Source organism: Platichthys flesus, chromosome 15 (assembly GCF_949316205.1).
Source record: "Platichthys flesus chromosome 15, fPlaFle2.1, whole genome shotgun sequence".
Taxonomy (NCBI): Eukaryota; Metazoa; Chordata; class Actinopteri; order Pleuronectiformes; family Pleuronectidae; genus Platichthys; species Platichthys flesus.
The window spans coordinates 8,456,913-8,482,841 of NC_084959.1; the positions used below are offsets into that span (position 1 = coordinate 8,456,913).

The following is a 25,929-nucleotide window of genomic DNA, read 5'->3' on the forward strand; positions in this document are numbered from 1 at the left end:
ACACCCACGCAACACAATCACACTTCTCACACACATACGCACAATGGCATATGTTTAGAAAAACTGTCAACCGGCTCAATATTTCACGGTCTTCTCACTTGTCCATATTCCAACGCTGAAGCTGTGACGGCGTATTTGCGAAGCGCTGATGCCCCCGAGAAGGAAAAAGAGAAAATATTGAATTGAGCTGTGGTGTTGCTAACGCATGCCACCACTGCTTCATTATTTCCCATTAGAAGATAAACAGGGAAATCTCCCTGAGCCTGTGAGCCAGTGTGTGGGTGTGAAAAATGGAGAAAGGAGAGGAGAGCAAGAGAGAGAAAGATATGTCAAGGGATGGAAAGAAATGGAGAGAGACAAAGAGAGGGGAAGCAGGGAGGGAATAGGTAGTATTTAAAATAAAGATGACACGTGGGAGAGTTTCCATTGTGCCTCAGCGGGCTCTCTGGGGATGGGAGTGACTTAACATTTCACAGCTTCATGTGAGACGCAGACACACTGAGACATATGCACACACACACACACACACACACACACACACACACACACACACACACACACACACACACACACACACACACACACACACACACACACACACACACACACACACACACACACACACACACACACACACACACACACACACACACACACATTTGGACGAATCTGAAGGCTTTCCTTTGAGGTGAAGGAAAGCGAAATAGAGTTCAGTGTTGAGTTTCCCAATGATCAGGGGAACGGTTCTCTTCTGCAAATAATGACACACGGTGGCTGAGGTGTGTGCGTGTGTGTGTGTGAGCGTGTGAGTTTAATTTCAACAACTGCATACTCATATCATCATGGGAGCTTTTTCCCATTATATGTTTGGGTGTTTATAGTGTGTGTGTGCAGCACTACAGATTTAAAATTCATAGAAATCATCCAGCCTCTCCGTACCTGTTTGCTTATTTACTAGGAATATACATAAAACATGACAGATGTGCTCTTTATTTTCCTCACATTCCCACGATTCAATTTAAATTCTACTGAAATGGTCACGTCCCCACAGATGTCCCAGTGCAAACAGGGATCTGAAACTATTTGATGTGTTCTACATTTTACACTTAGGGTAGGTTAAATACTTGTACAGTATTATATGTTCAAAAGGATACTGTTTTGTGTGATTTAGGTTGGGCCTCTTAGTCCCAGTCGAGGGAGGCTGAAGCTTTTCTATGATACAATGGTGGTAACAGCTCAGGGAAGCCCTGTCTTATATACAGTGTGTTTCAATACATCCTGTGCACAAAGCCTAGTCAGTTAAGAGGTGATTTCCCTAGTTTGGGGTCAACTCGATAGATGATATAAACAGTAGCACCCCAGAAACATGGTTTATACGATGAATAATTCATGTGCAGTCACTTTTATCACTTAAAGCTCTTGTACTTTATATTCCTGCCTTTATCATTGTCCTTGTGCTCAAAGCACTTGCTTTTTAATTTTCTTTTTGTTTCCACTTATTTTTCACATTTGTTGTGCACCAAGGTAAATCACTTGTATGTTGAAAACCAACTCTTCGATAAAATATGATTCTGATTTTTAACAATCACAGAAGACATATGGCTACAATGCTCAGTAAGATAGAAAGATATTTAATTGATCCAGAGGGAAATTTAGGCAATAGGTTCACTGCAGTGAGATGAAAGTCTAGCCACCAGATCTACTACAAAGCTGTCACTGTAAAGAAATTTGTGCTAATATCAAATATTTTAAGTATAAGAATATAAGCCATTTAACAAAAGGATCAATATATATCAATATATTGTTTATGCTTTGCTCAAGGAGGTAAAAACGTGGAATCGATCTCCCTCAGATTTGTAAAATCAATGTCATTCTGTCTCCATAGAGAAACATTTAATAACCACCTAGGAGCAAAAATAATATCCACAACTGAAGGAAATAAGGATGCACCATTTGTTGTGATGATTGAAGACATCAACTGATATGAAGAAGAAAAAATGATCAGCCATTTTGACCTAAGGGCACATGTTTTTAACAATAAACACACAATTTGCACCAGCATATGAATATTACACATCTTTACCATCTATATCCACCTGCTCTGTGTGACTGTGCGTTCAGGCAGCTGCAGAACACCACAGTGACCACAGCACCACCTCCTCTCCAGGGTGGAAGAAGGTCCAGACACTGGAGGTGAACTTTTAAACTCCATGAAGCTGCCATTTATTTGTTCAAAGTTAAAACTGCTTCGCCTCAAACTCAAGTCGTAGGGAAACGGTTCAGCGTTTTGTTTTTAGCCTCGAGTAACTGCTCTGGGCACTGTTTTCTGTGCTAGTAACAACATGCTAACGTTAGCTTAGAAATAATTTCGCTTGCTAACTAGCAAAGCTTTCTTTCGAGTTTTAACGGTGAAACTTCGGGGAGGTGGGTGGACGTTAGTTTGCTGACGTGTTTCAATTATCTGTTCACTCTTGTGTGAGTCCTGACGCAGAGGAATCAGGTGTTAGCATGTGTTAGCAAGTGTTAATTGATTAGCCTCCATTAGCTGAGGGAATCTTTGGGTTAGCAACAGGTGTGTTCATTGGCAACCAGGTCAAAGTGGGACTCCAATTCATGTTTGATTTAGCTAATGAGTCACCTGTCTTTGTTTTAATTGTTTAATAATTTGACCTTAGATTAAATAAAAGTATTAAATATGCAAGGGGACATTTTGAAATCAATTTTTTCCTCTCAAACTGTCTATAATACTAATAATTTTATAACAACCTTACTTATGAGCCATTTTTTAAAGCAAATAATTTGAAATTCCTATAATTAGTCCAAAAAGCAGAAGTTAATACATCTAAATCACACACAAATTAAAGTAAAGTAAATGTTAGACACTTTAAATGCATTAGTAGATTTAATTTTAAATCCTATGTTGATCAGTTTATTGATGAATCCAGTAATGGTGTCAGCTCATTGTTAAATGTGACTAATTATCATTTTAACATGTCTGTGCTCATCTCCTTGATGTTGGTTTATGAGATCCAGTGTTGGCTTTCTGAACTTATATATTTATATACAAAATGATATTCAAAAGCATTAACAATCATTTAGGTGCTGTTGAATTGCAGAAAATTAACAAACATAATGTATCATTAACAATCACCTCATGAATCTGACATAACTCATAATCAGCGTAAATTTGCTTTTAAATTGCATTAAAACAAATAAAGACTGAAATATTTTTTTTAAGGAATTATGTATGAAAACAGTAAGTATAATGGAGAACCAAATAATTACCTTGTTTTTTGGAGTTGTGTAGAATATATCGTTTTTTTGGGGATAATAAATGTCAATGTTTAATTTAAGCTTCCTGAATATTTTTCATTCTACAACATGATACTCATCCAGTTTTATGTCTGACCTGTTAGGATTGCTAGACAATACCTGTGATTACTTTCTCCATCCTAATCATTTGTGTGTTTGTTAGGCCACTTGAAATGTAAGTGACTCTTAAAAATGAGATAGTATTGAACAGTGGATTTTATTGAAACAATGAAAAATAAACTACCACCATTATGTTATCATTTATTTTTACAGGTTGCTTGAAGATCATGGAGGACCGAGAAGCATTTAATTACAGGCCAAGAAGAGTTGCTGCCAGTTTTCAGTCTCAGCCAGACTTTGAGTCTAGCTCCCAGTTTGATCTACCAGTTTACAGCGGTGCTTCTGTGCTGAGGTAACATGAACAATTTGTTGAGTGTTTAAACTGTTTAAAGTATCTCTGCAAAAGCTACCAGCTTAAGGATAATTGTACATTTGGATAAGAAAGGTGTTTCTTGAACCCTCATGGTCTCATAATCGAAAGAAATTGTTCAGCACGTCACAGCGGGGACCTTCTAATCCTTTCTTCAAACATTTCAAATGAACATTCACTATCCCTCTCTCCCAATGGTACAGACTTAAACATTATCGGTGTCACTTCAGCGAAAAATCATTAGCACTGCACTATAAAGCTCAGGCCACTAAAACCAAGCAGTAGCTGTTCTTTTAACAGTAGTTGTCTTTTATTGTTTCAATAAAAACTGCTTGTTACTGAGGCTTGTTACTGAGGCTTCAGAGTGAGTGTGTCCACACACAGTGTCAGTTACTGGAAGTCATTAATGAGTGCACCCACAGTTCCAGGACTGTGGACATCCCAGTGGCTCATTTGGTTGTGACAACCTTCATGTGCGTCGTTTCAGGTACAGACAATGATTAATTGGCTGTTGAGCCTCTGAAGAATGCAATGCTCTTGAGTCTCCACCTAAAGACCTTATGCTTGCTTTCTGCTTGGCACTTTTCATCAGAGTTTTTTTCCAAATGTTTGGGTAAAGGTTGCAACCACTATTGATTAGAAATGCTTGAATGTTTAATTTGACGTATTATTTAATGTTGAGCTACTGTGTTGATGTTGTGATACTTGAGTTCGCAGAAAGATGCACATGCCTCAGAAGACCATGACCAGGAGGAAGAGGTGTTACTTTCTAAAAGAAGTGACAGACTCAGAAAGGAAAGGGCTTCCGACCCCAAACCTAAAGATAAACCTGTTTTCTTTAACTTACAGTTGGGAGATGAGGTAAATAAATGGAAAGAGTGATTTACCACAACTTTATTTACTGTTTTATATCCAACAAAGGGAAGGGGTTATTGTTAAATGTCCAGGGTCTTTCTGTATAAAGTTTGCATGTGCCCCCCGTGCCTGCGTCTTCTCTGGGTTCTCCAGCTTCCTCCAACAGTCCAAAGTCATGCAGGTTAGGTCAATAGGATTGTCTGAATTACTCATAGGTGTGTGTGTCTGAGTGTGAATGGTTGTTTGTCTCTGTATGTCAGCCCTGTGATACTCTGGCGACCTGTCCAGGGTGTATCCCAACCTCTCAACATATGTCAGGAGGGATAAGCTCCAGCACCCCGCCACCCTCAAAGTATTAGCACTATAGATTTTGGATTGATGGATGTTATTGCTTCCCTGAGACTTTCAACTACAAATTAGATTTAAAAAATGACAATCTGACAGCAGCTGTCACTCTGTCAGCTTGGCACCTCCAGTAGCTGATGTTTGAGGATGAAAACCTAATATACATATAGCTTGTATGTAATTGAGTGCTCTACACAGAAGGTGTCCTTCACTCAAAACCTGTGATGATTTAAAGATAAATGAGATGAAATGACATCAAAGTGAAATCTCTCAACATCTGTGATGATTAACGGCAGATTACTGGCACAGTACAGACGTTTATGATGCCATTCCGTTGAGAGCTTGAAAACCATCTGCAGCCACCCACCTTGTCATCTGAGCTGCGAACAACAGAAAAACATTCTCAGTCTCAGATCACACAGCCCATATTTTCTCAGCTCCAGAGAGTATGTTTCCACGGGCTGTGTCTACACACGCTTTAGATTTAAACACTTTTATTTGTTGTGTTTAAGGATCAAGACTCAGATGATGAGCCAACCGTCTTCTCTCTCCCTGGTGTGTCACCTTGTGAAAGCATAACCCTGGATGAAGAGATCATCCTGGACCAGATCAAGGACTTTGAGATTGAAGACAATAGCACAAAGCCTGAAGGTGCGGTAGATGTCAGCATTCAATATCTCATTCTAGTCTGGATATGCAAATCGCCATTGCTTCAAACATCATGAATTTGTATCAATGTAGTACTGTTTGTTAAAGAAGTTAAGTGGAGCCACAAACAGAGCTCTACAGTGTGTCCAGAATATTTCTATTTAAGAGTAAGTGATCACATCACTGTTATCTGGATTAGTAACTCTTCTCTGTCCTGGTCACACCGAAGTAGAATTAACTCCACACTGCTTTTCTTACAGTCTGGCAAAGTGAGTGGCACAAGAAACACATGGCAGCAATAAGTAGTGAGAAGTTTGACAGCCTCCTGAAGATGTTTCCTGAATTCCACGACTCCAAGAGCCACATGGCGGCATTTGTTTTGATAAGGGGTAAGCTCATTGTACACCTTTTTCAATAATCACTATCTCTGCACTGCAATAGAGAACAAAAAACGAAATCTTTTAGTGTCTAGAAATTCACAAACAGAGCCCGTACCAGGGAGAGGTAGTCAATGCAGTAGCATATTAAACGGCTAGACATGATCATTTTGCATTCTAGTACTCATCATGAATCTTTCCAAGCATGAACAAAAAGACATTTTGCATGGTCAATGTTGGATATCACACGTTAAGACAGCTTTTTTCCTTCATATGATACTGCAGACAGTTCATTTCTCTCTTTTCTTATTCAAGAAACCCAGATTCATTGTGACCTGTGAGTTATTAGTCAGAGGGCGGTTTAAGTGGAGACTGACGAGGGTAGCATATAAATTATATTTCACTCTTGCTTGCTTCCAGGTCTTATGTTCAATCCAGGCTTGTTTCTGTTGCTCACTTCACCTGAGTTAAATGCCCTTCACACGTCTCCATGTTGCATCTCAAACATGAACTAAAGGGAAAAGGTAATGAAACACTGAATGTGAAATAGTTAAGTCTCCTCTACAGAAGTGTTGGATACTGCAGGTCGACCCTGTGAGCATTACAAGGTGGTGGCACTGGGGGATGGACGTTCAGGCTGCAACCAGCCACTTCGCTACAATGGGACGATGGTCCATGACTGCAACGCCATCATCATCGCCAGGCGGGCTCTCTTACGGTAAACATTCCCAATATTAATTATTTACCTTATTTAAAGTCTTTGTACAGTCAAAAGTAGAATCCATTGTTTTATTTCAAATTGAACGTCCTCAAGTGCAGAGCCTGCACAACAATATACTGTCCATATACTTGTGTAACCTGACTGTAGTTCTAATTTATGAAATCTTAACTTTAACTGCTAATACATCTGTAATGCATTTTTCTCATTGATATTGAAGATGAAGTCATGACATGTGTTTACCTTACATGTTAAAGTAGGCTGACTTTCTTGGAAATGCTGGTGTGGCTCAAATTGAGATTTGTACTCAGGTTTCTGTACAAACAGCTTCTGCTCTACTTTGATGCTGATCCAAATGCCAAGGAGAAGTGTATTTTTGATAGCAGTGCAGAAAGCCATCAGCTTCAGCTCAAACCCAAGATCAGCCTGCACCTCTACACCAATCAGTGTCCTGACGGATCCGCTAAAGACTTCTGCTTCAAGTACAGAACTTACTTTAATTGATAAGAACTGGCAATTAAATTGTGTTTTTGATGTGTTCTTTCCTATCGTCTTGGTATATGTTTACCTTGGCCCGATAGCGTAAATAGATCTTATAAACTTATAATATACAATGTCATGTTCTGCTCAGGGGCTCTGTGAACAACTCTTGGACAGCAATGAAGCTGCTGTATCACTCCAAGGGCCAGCTGGTCCCTATAGCTTACCTTGAACCAAGTTTCTGGGGCGCTAAAGTCTGCTGCATGTCCAGTAGTGACAAGCTGTGTCGCTGGTCTTTCACTGGGGTTCAGGGTGCATTACTGAGCCACTTCATTCAGCCACTCTACATCACCAGCATGGTGCTAGGTAAAAAGCCTCAAAGCAATTGATCAGCATTTTTGGAATCATTTTTATTTTCTTTCTTGCCTTAAGAGTTGGTTTAAAGTCTACATCTGGACGCTAAACAGCAGGCTCCTGCTCCATACACAAAATGATCTGGTAGATGTTACAACTTCGCAAAGCATGTGGACAGACACGACTGATTTCCATCTCTTTCGTCCAATTAAAAAAATGGCTAAATAGTGTCTCAACTCTCCCTTTAATCCAATTTTAATAAAGTTAACTGAAGGTTGTTTAAACTTAGCGCAACTATCGTAAGTTTACTAATTGTTGTTCAGATTGGGTTAATATCACCTGTGTCCATGTAAACCCTTTAAATATTTAAGGAAACAAACTGAAATTTGTGTTGATTTAAGGGGGCCAGAAGGTCGTTGATGTAGAGGGGTCTGATGTCACCGACGTGAATGGTGATGCATGGGAGGAGTTTCTGCCGCCATCCTACAAGAACCACAAGATCGTCTGCATCGGTGGCGACTATGTGGGGCCAGCTGTGACACATCACAACAAGAACAAGAACCTCAGCATCAACTGGTGCCTTGGTGACAAGGATATTGAAGTTCTGGACAGTCGCAAGGGCTACATTGTTGATGGGTAAGATGTAGAGGCCTTTCAGATAAGTGCATGTCATGTAGAGGATAGCAACCTTAAGAAGTGGATAACGTGTGCTGGCAGTTGTCTGCATCTAAAATGTAGGACCAGGGTACTGTCCTGTTGTCCCCTTGCAGAGAGTCTTGACCTGAATGTACCTTACCTCATCCATACTCCTTGAGCCAGATCCACGGATATGGCAGAAGTGCTTGCAGAGCCCCGTGCACTTTGTTTGTCAGATCAGTGAGGTCTCCAGCTCTTGCCATCTCTTGGCTTTGGAGCTGTAGACAACCCTGATGTCCAGTAAATAGAGTGTTACACAGATGCAGATCTCACTGGAGGCTGTGTTGTCCTTGAGTGGAGATTACAGCCAAAAATAGATTTGAGATTCTGCTCGGCGCTCACAGCTGCACATTTCAGCCTCTGTCCAGCAGCCTGAACTGTTCTTTGTTAAGACTGTGGGTTAAAGTGTCAGTTTGAGGTTTTGTAGCGTGTAAAAGGGAAATTAGAAAAAAGATGTGAAGCGGCGCAAGAACACCTACAGAAAAACATTAGAGCATGAAACTTGTTTAATTAAGTGAGGTTAGAAGCAGCCGGCCAATTATTCCTCACTTCTTTCACCTTTTTTTTCAACTGTGAAGCAATTAATAGTTTTCTAAAAAAAAATGTGGCTTGTACCCACATCTCTTGATCTCTTGTATTCCGCTAAAAAGATTAATTTATGTGGAAAATGTGTTGGTAATGAAAATTAATAAAGGATGTTTTGAGTAGGATTTGGAAACTGATGGTGGAAAATTGTAGTGGTTAAATAACAGACCTTGCAATATTTGGACATCAGTCACTCTGGACAGCCATCTGCTAATGGCAGCTTCTGTCAATGCTGTTACACTCAATAACACCCTTAGACTTAGTCTTTACCTATAGAAATGTTTGTGTCACACCACGACTCCACTCCCCAGGGCCCCTTACCAGGGTTCGGTGGGGAGTGCGTTTGCAGCAATAGTAAAGTCTGATATACTGATATATGTTAGTTTTACTGTTACAAAGCCAAGCTCATGTTTATGTTCAGCATAGCTAAGCCTCAATAGCACTGGATGTGGAATCATTATTTAGAACAAGTACATAAAAGTGCAGAAATAACCCACATTTATATTTACAGTTTCTTGCGTGTTAATACTCAAAGGGTGATCCACCAAGTCCCTCACTGGTGCTTCCTGTCTGGGTCCATATGTGTTGTCTTCTTGTTTAACATGGAATATTTCAAATGCACCAACATGTACAGTAATACAGCATATCCAAGGCAAACAACGTAATGTTGGCGATTTATATTTTTCTTATTTCCCAGCTCTCCCTATATCAGTGGGCCTGGCTTTTCCAGCAGACTTTGCAAGAGAGCCTTCTACAATTACTTCCTCAGAGTTGCAGAGCTGGGCGGGCACAGCTATCTGCTGGAGCTTCCCACCTACCACAGTGTCAAGGTGTGTGTCGCCTTTACATTATCACATAGAGCTCATAAGACGCGACCATGGTGAACGTGCAGTTGTTAATGGCTTGTTTGCTCTCTTATAGGTGGAAGCCGAAGTCTACCAGACGGTCAAACTTCTGATCAAGCAACAGTTTGTAAACATCAACGTAGGTCCGTGGAATTCAAAAGAGTTGGTGGATTGCTTTCATGCTTGAACTCTTTTATTTTTTTTTTCTTTCTTTCTTTCTTTCTTTCTTTCTTCCTTCAGAAAATTGCCATGTAAAAGTTTGTCCAAGTTCTTTTGGAGATTTCGTTCAATGTTGTTCTGGAAACAAAACATCCCTTCAAGTAATTTGATATTTATTTGCATGTATAGCGTTGGTGTTGATTTTCTGTTTGTGTAGGTGAGAAAAATAAACTGGACCTTAGCGCACAACAGTGAAGTAGTCAGTTTGAATGAGTTGTGGGTGGAAACATGCAGCTTTTGGGCTGAAGCTTCAGGGAAACATTTTCCTCGTCCCTGTCAAACAGGATTAAGTGACATTTTCACCCTGTCATTGTGTAGCCAAAAGGTCAACAACCCAGCAAGTTGTGTTAAGGTGCTGAACGAGGCCATTATGAAAAGGTAAATATTTTGTGTTTTACAATTTAGTGAATAATTAGTTTGGATGCTTTAATGTGCGTCAGGATCTCAAATCAGCAGCTGAAGAACCACAGATGTGTTAAAAGTTCAAACTTCTGAATGAACATAAATTACAAAGTGACAAATTTTAGACCATTACATGTTTATCACAGAGACCAGAGCGAACACACACAAGTCAGAAAAACAGCATTACAATCATTTCATCAAATAATTGCTGTATGATTGTAGCATAATTATTTAGTTTAATGTGAACTACATAGTACAATAGAGGAAGGAACATGGGGAGATTTGCGTCATCTTGAATTCAAAATTGTGTGTTTTTATTTTTTTCTTCCAGACTCTGGGTTCATTGTCACCATGGTTCCACTCACCAGTTGCTTGGCAACCAACTCCTCCTTGGAATTGATGCAACCACTCATGTCTTCATAATTATAGGCTCTTTTATAATATTTAGCAAAAAACAGTAGAATAGTATTGTAAAATGATCCAATGAAGATGGAATACAATGGTGCTTTTTGGCTAAATGTATCTACACTGATTACACATCTCTGCGTTTAAGCTGCTGGTTTTTTTTGGTAGTTGTGTCATGTCGACGTGTAACTGTGTTTTATCTTTGTGCTCGCTGGTCGAGCAGGTGATTCCTCCAGCCAGGTGTCGGGTTCATCTCCCTCTGAGCAGCGGGGCCTCCTGCACGAGCCGGGCTTCTCTGGGCTCGAGGAAGAATCGGGGGATTCACAAAAAGGCCTGAAAGGTAATTAAATATCTGAATAATCAGAGCTGCTATATTTCATTTATCCTCTCACATATCCTCTGGGTTAAATGAAAGGTTAGCTACCAGAGATAGTGAGAGGAACCTGTACGAAATGGCAGTTATATAATGTCAGTTTTGTTTGAACTGGATTAATTACAAAGGCTTTTGTTATAATTATTCAACGTTGGTGCGTTCTCATTAATGTATGCAGTGACATTCACTGTGACTCGCAGCTGAGGGACTGATGTCTGACTACATCTGTGATCTTCTCACAAGGAGGCTGAATCAAAATAAGATGAATTATACCTTTTAATTGCAGCTTAAATTGTCTCACAATAGATGAGGATTAAGGAGTTGATAACGAGTATAATGTCATGAGAAGAATATGTCACAGAAAATGTTTTTTGAAGAACTCATTAAGGATGATAATTGAAGCCGAAACCTTTGCTTGTGATTTCTCAAAACACATTTCACAATCCTGCCTTGCTTTTGTTCCGTCCGTCTTAAATTTTCTATATCGTTGAACTTTTAATTAATTGTGGATTATCTTATTTTTTTTCTTTAACTGAAATGATAGTGTTGAGGGACTGATGGTTATGGATTTACAGAGGACTGTGTGCTGCTTATCTCACCTAGATTCGGCCTCTTGCAGGACGAGTCCCTCTGGCTGGAGTCGGAGGAAGCGGACGTGCTTTCTGTGGAGCTGGACTTGACCGAGTGGGCCGACGGCACCGATGCTCTCGGAGGATTTGAGTCGGGTTTGGCCACAACTCCAGCCGAGGCCGAGTGGCTCCACTCTGGATAGCAAAAATGCAAGTAACACAAATCAAACTCAGCGTTTCCCTCACAAGTTGACCCCAACAACACGTGAAAGCTGCTGTTCATTACTGAATCTTCGGGTAGTGCCAGTTAACTGATGAGATGCAGGTACAGGTTGGTTATGTTGCATAACGCTGTGTATGGCTGTCGTACCGGAACACTCCTCCAGTCGAAAGCGTCCGAAGCAGAGGTGAATCCTCCACTGCTTCCTGACGTTCTCCTTCATCAGACAGTGAAAGAAGAAGATGAAAAGTCCTGGAATATAAAGAAAAGTGAAGTCATAAACTGTGCTGGACTAAATTTGAGTCCTGGTTGATAGCTCAGTTCTTCTCCTTTGGCGGATAATGTTGATTTGCCCTTGAAGAAGGTAAACAGTGGATGGGTTTGGTTGCATCAGATAAAACATAAAAGTACTAGAGACAGTTGTGAAAGAGTTGCATCACTGAGCTTGTGTGTGATTTCTTCCTTTTTTATTCGTTTGAACAGTGAATGTGAAGTGGGATATTCAGGAAAAATGCATGAGTGGTTAACAAACCTCGACTCAGTAAATAAACACACAGGAACACTCACAATGGGCCTCATGCACAAAGGAAAGCAGCAGCAGAAAGTTAAGATTTGCTTATGTAAGTTAATTTGACCAATTTTCCTGTTTCCTGTCAGGACTACTGTTCATGAGGTCGGACATTATCATATCAACTGGGTCATAGTTGTGCCAAACCTTGACGTGGATAAAGAGAGAACATGAAGTTTGACATGAAGTCAGACTCTGGCACTCCACCTGACAGACTTGCACAAACACCCTGAGGCAGCCGCTGGTGTCCGGGTTAGACTGAATATAAATATGGACAACTCGATTCCACTTCCTCCCAGTATCTATCCTGCACTGATGGTGTTGCACTGATGACCCTAACCGACCAATCGTTGGTCTCAGCTGTCAAACATTTTCACCCCAAAACTTAACAGAAAGTGTAACAGTTGCACAAACATCAGCTTGATAAGAACGACCTAAAATGACAGAAACTTATCTGTGGGAAAAATGTAGTTGATGTTTATTTTGCCTTTTTACTTTGATCAATCAGATAAAATTGACAAGACCCTATGACCTATACTGCAGCCAGCCACCAGGCGGTGATCAAGAGGCTTCGCCCTTCATTTTTGGGGGCTGTCATGTCGTCCATCTTAATATACAGACTATGATGTCTGGCTAATACAATGCAATCGCAAAATCTAAGAACTAATCCTGTTCCCTCTCAGCTTTCAGTAACTGAACCTTGCAGGGTGTTGAGTCCAGAGAACAGGTACAGCATAACCATTCTTGCCGGCCCCCAGGTAAAAAAGCCAACCGTCCAGGTGAGTCCGAGCAACAAGGTGAGACTGGCGACTCCCTTCAGGTCCTGCATCAGCCCACTGCGGATCCCAGCTGGGCTGTTGGTTCGCATGTGGCGGATCTGGATCAAAACCACCACAAATACCTAAACAATGAAAACACAAAAGGAGTCATTTAGAGTAGATAGATTACAGAGAAATGATCATGGATTTAAAAACAAGGGATCTAAGATAATAATGTTGGAGATTCCAGGCTACATGAGCTACAATGCCTGGTCTATTTGAATAATAAAGTTCATGATAATACATTCTATTAAAGTGGTACAATTAAGTGTCCAACTGATACAAATGACTGGGAAAATTTGATGAATTCAGTGTTTCAATTTTATAATCCTACATAAAGGTAATCCAACTTAAAAGTTACTTTACCGCAGTGTTGAAGAGAAAGATCAGCACAGCGAAGGCGACCACGGAAACGTAAAATGTCACATTGTCCTGCAGCCAACAGCTGAAAACCCAAGGATCGAGTGGGAAAACAGATTAATAAGACATGTAAAGATGACTTCTGCACAAAGAAAATAACGGCAAGGGACCTTGAACCGTTACACTTAAATGTGACTTCTATCTAAGGGGAGAAAATCACATAAAAAAACAAAATATGCTGAAAAATATAGTGTTTAAAAGGGCATAATTGGGTATTTGCTTGAACTATAAATGACATGGCAATTGACAAAATTAATTGGTTAATAAAAAGTAATTTAGCCTCTAAGTGGATGATTGTAAATGAATAACTCACAAGTCGTCATATTGGTCTAGTATGTCTAATATGGGCTGAGTGTCGGTGTAGAGGTGACTGCCGTAGGCCTCTCTGTTCAGGACAAGCACCAGGATGCAGATCACCATAGGAAGCCCTGGAGGAAGAGTGTACAGCATGCGTCACAGCCTCAGGATTCATATCCATCACAATTATCTGCTTTCACTTAGCATCCAAAGTACAAACAGCTGATCCCACAACTCACCCCATCCCACAGCACAGAACTTGAGGATGTACGAGGGCACGTAGACGTTGAAGACTTTGACGAGGGCAAAGTACATGTTGACGGCTTCTAACCCCATCCAGGTGAAGGAGGCCAGGAGGAAGTAGTGCAGCGCGGCGGCTGCAGTGACACAGAGGGCGCGCAGACCCCAAGAGGACAACCAGGAGTTGACCAGGAACACCAGGTTCAAGCCCAGCAGCGCCAGGCAGAGGTTGATGAGGATCTGAGAGGGGTAGTCTCGACGAAGCTTCCTGGGGCAGAAACGCAAGCGGACCATGAAAGGTAAAACCCAGACAGTGTAAAATAGAGATAATCATATGTAATAGACACAATAGGTTGTACCTTATTGAACCTGCAATAACAGATTTTTTGAATGGCTGCAGAAATCAGTCATGAACACAACATTAATCCTTTTTTTTTCTTACTTCCAGTCAGTGAAGTCGACACGGTCGGTGTATGACAAATGGAAAACATTTATAAAATGCAGTTTCATAGGATTGCAGCTATCTTGGGGGGGGGGGGGGCAGAGGCCAGCAAACGCCTGCGGCATCGAGTTTCTATGTTAATGCGTGTAGAAGGAGTTGAAATGATGATAAATTCTAGGAGAGGAATATATAGTGTGAACTGTGAAGCATCCCACCAATAGATTAGTAGCTGGACACTTACTCGAAAACTGTGTAGGTGAGAACAGTGATCCCCAAGAACAGCGATGAGACTCCACAGCCGACATAGGTGATAATGGTCAGGATCTGCTCGTTAGCCGGGTCCAGCGGAGTCCGAGAGACATCCTACACACATTTAGCATGAGTGGGTTTTCACTTATTTCCCAACGTGCCACCAATAACTATCCATCAACAATTCACATTGCAAGTGGTGTAATAAAAGCAACTGCTCCTGTCACTGCGCTCAAGCACAAACCAGCTTATAGATCTTTCTGATCTCTCAGTGAAACACGTAAATCTAAAATGAACTGCTCCCTAAAGCAACAGGGTACAAATGACTGACAACATAGCTCCAAGGAAAGGTTTATTGATGCTATATTTCCCCCATTGTTAATAAATCCCGCAAAAAATCAATTAAACTCACAACGAATATCGCTTGTGTCTAGAGAAAGATTGTATCCCTCTGTGCCAGACAGCTCCGATGTTGTCTAATAACCTTTTATTACAGTTTGTTTTATATTATAGTTTGAGGCACTAGGCACAAGGTCCCAAACTAGAATTCCTTGTTATACTAAGTGCATGACTTATTGTTGACAAAAATGTGTGTTGTGAGGTCACAGTGTATGAGAGATCCTCATTGTATGTGGGCTCTATGATTGTTATTTACCCGTTTGCTTAATTCGGATAAATCGTGCATTGATTAGATACAAGTAAGCAGAAAAAAAAATTCCCTATAGTGTATGGAGCTGAAGTTATTTGAAAATCACATTTAATACTTGACACATTTAAATACTTGACAATCAATAATCAACTGTTATTGATCCATTGTACTGGCTTTATCTTTACATTTGAATTATTGTGTCTTTAATATTTGTGAAGACAACCTATCACAACCTTAACTACTTTAGTCCAGTTAAAGATTGAGGGAATTTGTCGCACTTGGCTTCATAGGTTTTCATTTAAATTTATTGTGCTTTGAACGCCCTCTACTGGTGAATTTCTTTTACTACTTCAATTTGTCCATTACAACCAGACTCACTGTTACCAAGAGGTTTGAATGCAGGTTATAATGGTTATATAGTTTGTACCATGAGAACCCCGAAGTGTGTGAGATGATCGCACAGACACGTTGTGTAGTCAGAGCTGCTGTTGTATTTTCTGCAGCCGTAATCGTCCCAGCCTCCGTGTCCGTCTAGGCAACGAGACATTTAAAGATTTAGAATCACGCCCTCCAACAGCATCTTTTTAAATGTGAGAAAAATGATTTGCACCCACCGTTTTTATTGAAGTTCCAGTAAACACACTTTACATGGTCGTGAAGCTGTAAATGGACACAAATTAAATGCTTTGGTTATTCATTTATCGGCAGAAACGTGAGCAGCTGTAGCTCTGCTCAGTGATCGACCACATTTCATATTTTCAAAAATCAGTTGATCTTACTGTTGTGGGTATAAGATGATGAAGAGTGACTCGGACATCTTCCTCTAGGTCTTTGATGGGGGAACTGGTGTTGGTCACGCTGGCTGACACCACAAAGGAGTTGAGGGTCCGATCCTGTTCGCTGCTCTGAAAGATACAGGAGGCTTGAACGTATTTATAAAGAAGTGCCTTGTGTTGAAATTCAGCACATGTGGTATTTCGGTAGAGGACTTGTACCTTGAAGAGCATGGGTAAACCATAGAACTGAAATTGGACTCGCGGTGGGCTCTGGTCGCCTTGTGGGAAACTGTGCTGCAGGACTGGCGGCAGCGAGATGAAGGCCACTGTGCTGTTAGAGGGACACCTGTTGATAAAAATCTACAACAAGAAAACTTTATTAACTCTTCACATCTCAGACTTGGTTGCTGCAGACACTGTGTGACACGAGTATGAATGTTAGAACGTTAAAAAGAAGAATAGAGTCTAAGTGGTTATGATCTTCTGCCAATTTTAGGTTGATTAACATCTGCAGAATTTATAATATTACTTTTTTGAATCCGACTGAGGAGCCTGTAGTCAGTGGAAGGTCGAACATTGCTCAGACTTAAAGGTTTATGTTAAACTCTCATTCAGATCTTAAAGTTTCATAATATGATTCAAATGTGTCTCAAATAAAACATCCAGAATATTTCCATGTCCTTGAATTGTACATGCAACCCTAAAATTGTGTCTTCTCTAAATGATCCATTTTGTTTGTTTTCTCAAGCATAAGAGATATTATAACTAGTGGCTAATTTTCAATATCAGGAAGAATGAAAAGATTGTAATGTATACAATCTTATCAAATAAATATGACTAGGCTGCTTTTGTGTAGCCTGATAGATTGTTGACATCTGTTATTTATTTACTGACCTCAGGAGTTGACCCTACGCGATCAGACAACACGCCGAAAGTCAAAGTGCCGAACTGGTCAGGATCTACGTCCACCACTGAGATGGCGATGGCCGGAGCAACCAGTGTGTAGAAGCCCTCGTAGCCCACCATCCTGTCTCCCACCGCCTCTGTGATGTTCAGGATCCTGCAGCGGACGACAGGGAAGAGGTAAATGAACAGGAGGTCGAGCAGGTTCCACAGGTTGTGCTTTTGATTTCCTTTCTTACGTGTTGGTGAAAGGAAGCAGGTTGCTGTCAGACTCCAGTATGTCAGAGATGATGTTGATCAGAGCTTGGCCAAGATCTGTTGTCACCACACTCACGTTCACTATGTCCTCCAGCTTGTTGAGGACTGTGACCAGCTCGTTGTAGCTGATGGTGGAGTGGTCGCGGAGTAAATCCTTGATCATCTCCACCACTTCCAGAGAGTTGTCTGGAGGGAAATGATACAACTTGTGAACTTGTAAATCTGGAGATATATACTGATGGAATACACCTCAGTCCTGAATTAGAGTTTGAATGATGGGGATAGTTGGGGGCAATGATGATTCCGATATTGGAGTGTAAAAGATTTCCAGTATATTGATATAAAATATAAAAAATTGGCAATGATTCTAAAGTTGTCGCTCTCAAACCCCTTAAGAAAAATGACTCAGGCTTAATATTTTACAGTTTAACCATAAATGTTTTTTGTTCTATTCTAAGAATACAAAGAGAAAACTATCACAACTATCACAACCTAGGAAAATAAATATAAGAAAAATGTTCTCACATCTTTTCTGCATTTTTTATTCTGTGAATATTCCTACTGGTACATATCAGCAAGATTAAACGTAGATACTGGTTTGTTGTTGGAAGTATTATAGCATCTGATTTAATTTTTAACTTCCCAAATCGATCTTATCATGAAAAGACTCACATAGAGATTTCACAAACTTTGTTTTTTGGGCATTATGAATATGTCATTATCTGTGTTTTTTAATCTTTAAAACATGCATACATTCAACACTTTGAAAATTGCTGTAATTTTACAGTGACAATTACAGAACAAGACACTGACCAGCGGTGACTTGGACATGGTCCAGATCAGGGATGGTTTCCACCACTGGAGAACAGTCTTCCAGGTCGGGGGTCATCCAGTGGGTACTGAGGCTCAGCTTACTGTCACACAAGCAGGGGGGGGCTTTTGCATTACTACTTCTTTTGTCTGAGGAAATACATAAGCTACTTTCTTAAAAAAAGAATAAATAAGTTGGACGTTGTAAAAAAAACAGCTGTGAGGTATTTAATCCAGGAATCATTTATCCCTCATCTCTTCTCATTAATGTCAATAACCTCCAGATTAATGCTTTTATTGCGCAGCTTCCACCGGCTGATGTGCAGCCATCAATAATCATCACCGCAGTGAGTCAACACACAGAGTCCTGAACACAGCGTGTGAATATGTGCCAGCGGATGTAATCAATACTCACCTCGGCCCGTGTTTCTTCATGTGTTAAATCTCTGCCGACCAGATAAGAATGTGACTTTGTGATGAAGTAATTTGGCTCAATAATAGATTTTGTAACACTTAACACCACCTGTCCATTAGTTTCATCCACCAGAGCATTGTTCATCTTTACCAACTCCCTGTTACTGTTTGGTTTCCTCACACACACACCAAACACCTCCCAGGCAAATATATTAGTATCTTTGGTTTAGGAAAAACATTCACAAATCTGTGTTATCTTTAAAAACTGTCGAACAAAAGGACTGAGTGAGCTGACAGAGCTCTCACCAGTGTCGGGTGGCGTTGTGATCAGGGTTTTTGGGGCAGGGCCGAGTTGCATTCTTTCCTCCTGATGTGGCGGGCCACTCAAACAAGCCTTTCAGCGTCTGTTTGGTTTCTGCAGTGCACCTCAAAATCACTAAGTCAGCGCCACAAATGGAGAAAGAGAATAAGACTGAGAAAGTTATCCTCTTTCTTTTCTATAGAGTTGGAATATATTTAAACAGAAGTTATACCATTACTTATAATTTTTCACTCACATATGCGGCTTATCTTTACGTCCTTGGTCTCTACAGTGATGGAGCCATTGTTATAAGGCATTAACAGCAGGTCTCGTATCTGCTTCTCCATTTCCTGTGTGTCTGAGGGCGACATCATAACCTGAACCTGGAAAACACAACTCTCTCTGCAGACAGTGACAGAGAATATAATGAATTTACACACAAAGACATGCAATATAATGTAATTATTTCTAACTCCCACAAAATAAAACAAAAAAGGTTTTCCCGATATTTCACGTTTGACATTAAGACGTAAAATTTGCCTGTTGAGTACATTGTGTCCACCCCATGTAATGATTCTGTCTAAAATTTGATTTAAGTGAAATGTTGGAGAACTTCATGATGCATACCTGGAAATGCTGCGTTTGGACTTCTGAGGAAAAAAAAGAACGAGAATAGCGAAACTGGTTTCAGAGGGAGAAACTGTTCCATTTCAGCTTTTAAAAACTAAATAGGTTAGATTCTGTGGCATAGAAATTGAAACATTTTAATAAGTTGATGGTTTGAAAAAACTAAAATGTCAGTCTTACAGTTTTTACAGTGCTTGTAATAATAATAATAGTAATTTGTTTTTAAATAAGCACATATCACAATGAAGAGTGTTGACTTACTCTATCAGAGGCAGTGAGGTTTGACTGTGGGTCAGGATAATATCTGAAACATCAAAAATGTATATTCAAAGTTTTTTAGATATAGATCTGATATTTCTGGAGGTGGATAGTGATCCCGTGGCTGCCACGGTACCTTTGAGCTTTGGGGAGCAGCTGCAGGTTGAGCACTGTCATGTCATCAGGTAGACAAGAGACGAGCTGTAAAGAGTCAGAGACATTTTTAAGACAAGAGTTTGGTCCTTGTTTCGGGGGAAACTTAGCCAGGATGCCAGACGAACTTAGCCCCGCCCACAACATTTGAGGTCGGGAAGTTCGGTCTGGCATTGCTCCGTTGGGGAGAAACTATGCCCGAACAGAAGCTGTTCGGACCAATCAAATTGTCAGGGCGGGCTTTATACGATGATGGACAGATAATCAACAGTAACGTAATCAACCACGTCAACAAAGAGCGCTTGGGTTGAATTCGTTTTCAACAAACATGCCTGCTGCTGGAGAGCTGAGATGTGTAGATGCTGACCTTGAGTCTGTTTTAGAAGACATCGACAGCGCATTCATTTTGAAAGAGGAACAGAGAAGGTGGACACTATCAGCGGTAGTTGCCAGCTCCTTTTCGGAAGCCCGGAATTCTGGCTGCTGAACAAGAAGTGGGGGGACATGCTAGGCTCCGATGTTTTTCAAGCCAACGTTATAGGTATCGTCGTGGATGAAGTTCATCTTACTTACAAATGGTAAGGGAAAGTCTTGACTGTCTGACTTAGTAAATAACTCACAATGTCGTGATATGAATCAAATATTGTAAACATAGTAATACAGGTGTCGATATAAGTTCGCTAACTCAGACTTAGTACAATCATAACGTTAGTCTCATTGTGCGTGCAGTTTAGTTCTGTTGACAACAACTATGCGTCGCTTAACATACGTCACATACTACGTTGCTCTGATTGGTTGTAAAGAGAAAAGAGGCATTTTTTTTTCTGGTTCGGTTGAAACACGCCCCATAATCACAGCCCAATGGAGCGGTATCAGCCTCATATTCTGACTAGAATTATGAGTATGACAACATCAGGCAAGGGGAAACTCAAGAATTATGTGTTTATTTTATTAGATTTTTTATTATTTTGGTTAGTTGAATGCTTTTGATTAACTCCACAGCAAATGCAGGTGAACCCGCTGGGGCAGAAGTAGGTCTGGAATTGTTTGTCTAAACATTTTTATCTAGTAAGAAATAATTGATATGTGATGAACTGTGAGATTTACCCAAGTGGAAAGAATCTGTTCAGCGTCAGGGTTTCCTGTTATGGACACGTTCACCTTTACGTCAAAATACAACTCTGCGGAGGAGATTTGACACAAAACAAACAAGGTAAATCAACATGTTTTACGGCTTCGTCACACAACGTTTTGAATATGACTGTGGATGAGGAGATTGACCGGAGATGATTGCCGGGCTTGTTGTGGCGATAGCTTCAGTGGCCGCACTAGCCGAGGTACTTTTGGTGCCGGTGGTCTGTGGTGTGGTTGTGGTCTTAAGTGTGGTGTTCAGAGGTAAAGTTCTGGTTGTGGTCGTAGCCTGGGTGGTTGCTCCTGGGACCACATCAGGGGGAATGGTGGTGTCTGTGGAGAAGCTTTCTGGAAAGAGGATAAAAATACTGTTGTGAACTAGAAATGAGTTTTTCTGCAAACACACAAACACACAAACAGTTAGAACCCCGCCCTACCAACAGGTGTGGTGTGTATAGTGTCCTCCTCAGCCTGCACATGCAGACCACTGATGTGCTGGTAGGGGACCCTCAGATCCACGTACATCTCATATTGAACAGCTGCCACGTCCAAGCTGGGAATCACACTTATATGAACCAGACAGTGAAACCTACAGGGGGGGACAGAGGGTTAAAGGTCGTCTATAGCAGTGGTTATTTTGTCTTAAACCAAGTAAGAACAACAATGAGATATCTCACAGTTCTCTTAAGTCACAACTACATATATTGTTTTATATAATATTTTCTTATTGGTTAATTTTTACAATCTTTAATTGTTGCCTGACTTTTTTTAGGATTGCAATTTAATGTTGTTGTACTCTGTATATTATATTCTATTCTATCCTGTTCTATTCCTACTTGTAATTGTCTTATTTCTTCATTTTGTATATTTCTAGCCTTGCTCTGCCTCACTGTAGAATAACAGTCTGATTTTTTATTTATTTATTTTTTACAGAGCAGAAGGGCATGCCCAAATATGGAAAAATCAAAACATTTGTGGATGAACTACAAAAAACGTGTTTTACATAATTTGGATTTTACATTTGCGCGTCGATATGTTTTGTATTGATACTTGAAACTGATCTTGCTTCCTGTGTCTGATCTGATGCAGTGAACCATGTTACCTCTTGTAAATATTGGAGGAAATCTGCCGCACCTGCAGAGCAAAACACATGTTAATTCCCTGCACGGCTTTTTTTACTTCTAGAATTAAAACATGGACATGAGCACCACATGTCATTTATTTCTTGGAGCCTAACCAATAATCCAATACTGACCAAGACATTGATTTACATTGAATATCTTAACTTTGGCGTATCTGTTGATGAATCAGTTTTGTTGTTACTGAATTGACAACCCACACTGAAACAGTTACATCTGCAGTACTCTGGTATTACTGGTACTGGCTGGTCGATATTGGTTGTGTTCATTTACCGGCCAGGCTCTGGTGTGTTTCCTTACCAGCCTGTTGTCATGTGATTTTTTTACAAGTCCGTCCTCTGTGCTGGATCTGTGTGAGACATCAGAGACACTGAGGGTTTGTAAATGGTCTCATCGGGTCCTTCTTTCTCCGTCATTCTCTATATACAGTTGACATTCATACGAACTGTGTGCTTTGTAAAGTCAAAGCTTCTCCTACCTGTTTACTTCAAACACAGACACTCTGTGTAAATAGATGCTCTCCGGCAGAACGTCTCTGAGCTGCAGGGCAATAAACAGGAAACAGAGATTTATTGCGATTTGCTTCCGGTGAACATCTTTATAAAAAATTAAATATATATACCCTTCTGTTTTTCATAATTAACTGGACCAAACCCATATTTCTCTTACTTTCCTTTCCAAAGTGAAAGGAATAATAACGTTCTGGTAAAAAAAAATATATATATATATTTTTATCTTAGTTAATGTATTTGTAGTTTTTGTGTGTGTTTTTTTACCCAGTGATGTGCGATGTCTCTGGCCGTGTAGACCTCAGTATTGTGCCCATCGTAACAGATGATGGCAAACATCAGTCTCACTTCGTAACAAGACCATTCTGCCAAACAAACAAAGAGAACGAGACACTATGAAGTAAACGTACAAAACATTGAATGCAATAATGCACCATATGACAAATAAACCAGTTTTGCCTTAGATTTAAGTTAATGATTTCTTGATTGTTTAAAGAGGACAGGACCGGCTTCTATGAAACTCAAACATGGAGCTCTGCTGTAAAACAAAACTGGAAAAGCAGAAGTTAAAGTTGCAACAAATCAATGTCGATTCAAAGACAAATGTATTGTTGAGCCACTTCTTCCTCCTGATCATATTTCAAAATAACTGTGAGGAACATGTCTTTATACTGAGCTATGTGTTCAAAAGTAAAAAAAATGATGTACCTCTAGTTTTGATCTAAACTGTCTTTCAGTGGATTTTATATAATTCCCTCTCTAAGCTGTAAATATGACTCTTTCATAAATGTGAATGAATATTACAAATTTGTATAGCTCAGGATCTTTTCCTCCATTTAGCACAGCAAACTTCATAATCAGTTATTCTTAAAAGGTAAGCTTAATAAAATGTTCCAAAATATTGAGCCTGGTTTGGGGATTTTTTTATCAAATTAAGAGGTTAAGTTAAATGCTTCCATTATTGATGATTGAATGGCTTCTATATTTACATATCTACTTTGATCTAAATAAGATGGATGGTAAATGTTTGATGCTACAGCTCAGGGCAAAATGCAGCTGTTAATACTTTAGACTTTTTTACTGCACCGAAGTGAATCTGCCACTTAGTGGGAGGAGACGTTGTGGTTTCTGTGGTAAAGCTAATTTAAATAGTTTGACTTCCAGATCGTAGAGGACATTCTGTATCGTTCTCACCGCACTGCAGGCTGGAGCTGGACAGCTCGGTTCCCAGCAGAGTGTCCCAGTTGTCCCTCTCCCACTTCAACACGTCCCCGTCTGTACAGTTCACAGACGTCACCTCCTGTTGGCTGCGCTCTCGCTGCCACAGTCGAAACAGAGACGCTTTGCCCACTGGGCCGGTGAACGGACTGACCTGGATGTGCCCATTGGTCAGGCGGTGCGCTATACCCAGAGTGAGCGTCCCGTTGGGAGCCAGTTTGTGGCACGAGGGGGGAGGTGAGGGACAGGTGTCGCTGGGGTGAGCTGAAGGAGAGGAGGAGAGTGAACGGTAGTATGATGCTCTCAACTTAGCACAGAACCTGAAAGAAAATGTTGAAACAAGAGATAAGATGCTACAACACAAAATAAAACCCACCTGCCGTCATGTCCAGCAGTTGGCCATCGATGTAAAGGGCAGGCTTGTCTTTGGTGTGGGACCAGGCGAGACACAGCGAGTACCACTGAGACAGACTAAGATTGATCTGAGGACTCTTCCACTCTCTCCCAAAAAGCCAGACCACCAAATAGTCCGGCCGACCCCCCAAGCCCAGCTCAGTATACTGAGCGTCTGGATGACGGTACATGAAGGCGGTCCATGGTAATGTGGCCTGGACCTACATTTATTTCATGACACACACAACATGATTCATGAATTGATTTTAGAAAACCGACGGAAGAGTAAATGTCTCTCGTCATCGCCGTCTTTACCTCGAACTTCAGACTGAGGCAGACGGTGAGCTCCTGCAGGGCGGGGATGGAGACGTGGGGCTTCAGCTTCCAGTGGCTGATCGCATTGTTGAAGTCGACCACCTTCCCCCACAGACTGAGCTGAGGCACTGACACCAGGCACAGACAACTCTCAGTATATCATTAACGTGAGGCACATAGAGTATTGGAGCAGTTTGTGGACTGAATATTGTTATCGCATCTCTCTGATGCTGCATTTTGTTTATTTCATCAAATATTCAAATAAAAAATATTAATCCCACTTAGTTAAATGAAATTGAACGTATTTGAACCAAATGACCGACACTTCCAGAGACGTATCATAATCTAACTGAAGCCAAACATCCACATAAACAGTTTCGAGCTAGTGATGTAGTTTTAAGTTAAACCTTTCACAAATATTCGACATGTACAGCTGACAACTGACAGTAAGAAAAATAGTTTTTACTTTTATTCGTTTTTTCTTGCCAGTACTTTAAAGAAACGTTTATCATTTTGATCATTTTGTTGAAATAATAATTCTATTCAAAAGATGAAACATTAACTTCCTATTCGTTTCTGTTTTAATCGTGACTATGAATTATTATCATTCACTGTACCCCCCCCCCCCCCACCCGCTCACATTAAAGATCCGAGAACGAGTCGAGCTGTGAGACGTACCTCGTTCCACAGTAGACGCAGAGATTCTCAGCAGAGACAGACTCACAAATACATTCAAGAGGTTTTGAACGAAAATCATCCTGAAATCTGGAAAAAAGTTAAAAAAAAAGAAAGACATTTTGTTTTCATTAGTGAATTCATTGGAGTTTTAAAATGATTTACTTTTTTAAACTAAAGTAACAATCTCCCTCCATTAAAATAGTTAGAGTTCTAAACCCCTTAACATTTGCTAACTATTATTTCATCAGAATATATATATATATATATATATATATATATATATATAAATAAGAAATGATGAAATACTCACATGCGTTATAAAGATAATAAACTTACAAATAAATTTGAAATGGGAGGATGAGTCCTGGCCCAGCAGCCGAGATACTGATACTGATACTGAACACTGGTCCTCCCAGTTTCCCAAACCCGTCTCTTCAAATAAAGATGGTGCAACCGATTGTGCTATGGAAACCAGTGTGTAGTTGCTGAGACCAGTGTGTAAATACAGAGAGAGAGAGCGAGAGAGCGAG

General features: G+C 40.3%; 2 protein-coding genes across 2 annotated transcripts; one reads left to right on the top strand and one right to left on the bottom strand.

The window, feature by feature from the left end:
* Positions 1 to 2,098: 2,098 nt before the first annotated feature.
* On the top strand, positions 2,099 to 10,041 carry adad2 (adenosine deaminase domain containing 2). Its single transcript, XM_062406816.1, has 11 exons — positions 2,099 to 2,193; positions 3,586 to 3,724; positions 4,453 to 4,603; positions 5,455 to 5,593; positions 5,851 to 5,979; positions 6,535 to 6,685; positions 6,997 to 7,167; positions 7,317 to 7,531; positions 7,921 to 8,155; positions 9,498 to 9,630; positions 9,722 to 10,041. The coding sequence occupies exons 2-11, from the start codon at positions 3,600 to 3,602 to the stop codon at positions 9,830 to 9,832; spliced, it is 1,560 nt and encodes a 519-aa protein (XP_062262800.1). The 5' UTR covers positions 2,099 to 2,193; positions 3,586 to 3,599; the 3' UTR covers positions 9,833 to 10,041.
* Positions 10,042 to 10,411: 370 nt separating this feature from the next.
* LOC133969836 (adhesion G-protein coupled receptor G4) lies at positions 10,412 to 25,478 on the bottom strand. The gene is made up of 28 exons (XM_062406540.1): positions 25,400 to 25,478; positions 24,722 to 24,849; positions 24,390 to 24,627; positions 23,990 to 24,277; positions 23,063 to 23,160; positions 22,765 to 22,826; positions 21,585 to 21,736; positions 21,298 to 21,495; positions 21,124 to 21,197; positions 20,000 to 20,064; positions 19,867 to 19,909; positions 19,606 to 19,628; positions 19,235 to 19,380; positions 18,267 to 18,413; positions 17,435 to 17,639; positions 17,187 to 17,352; positions 16,512 to 16,652; positions 16,296 to 16,421; positions 16,131 to 16,176; positions 15,944 to 16,047; positions 14,860 to 14,981; positions 14,176 to 14,444; positions 13,953 to 14,067; positions 13,586 to 13,664; positions 13,101 to 13,302; positions 11,984 to 12,085; positions 11,644 to 11,808; positions 10,412 to 11,004 (listed from the first exon to the last, which is right to left on the bottom strand). Exons 1-28 carry the CDS (start codon positions 25,476 to 25,478, stop codon positions 10,868 to 10,870), a joined length of 3,720 nt encoding a protein of 1,239 aa, XP_062262524.1. The 3' UTR covers positions 10,412 to 10,867.
* Positions 25,479 to 25,929: the final 451 nt, after the last annotated feature.

What these genes read in the sequence shown, in the direction of transcription:
- LOC133969836 (XM_062406540.1), bottom strand. Translation starts at nt 25,478, where the DNA reads ATGATTTTCGTTCAAAACCTCTTGAATGTATTTGTGAGTCTGTCTCTG. An exon ending in CAGCTCCAGCCTGCAGTGCG is followed by an intron (nt 23,161 to 23,989) that starts GTGAGAACGATA and finishes TTTGTTTGGCAG; the next exon opens with AATGGTCTTGTTACGAAGTG. An exon ending in TCTTTCTCTTCAACACTGCG is followed by an intron (nt 13,303 to 13,585) that starts GTAAAGTAACTT and finishes TTCATTGTTTAG; the next exon opens with GTATTTGTGGTGGTTTTGAT.
- adad2 (XM_062406816.1), top strand. Translation starts at nt 3,600, where the DNA reads ATGGAGGACCGAGAAGCATTTAATTACAGGCCAAGAAGAGTTGCTGCC. An exon ending in GCCAGGCGGGCTCTCTTACG is followed by an intron (nt 6,686 to 6,996) that starts GTAAACATTCCC and finishes ATTTGTACTCAG; the next exon opens with GTTTCTGTACAAACAGCTTC. An exon ending in AAGGGCTACATTGTTGATGG is followed by an intron (nt 8,156 to 9,497) that starts GTAAGATGTAGA and finishes CTTATTTCCCAG; the next exon opens with CTCTCCCTATATCAGTGGGC.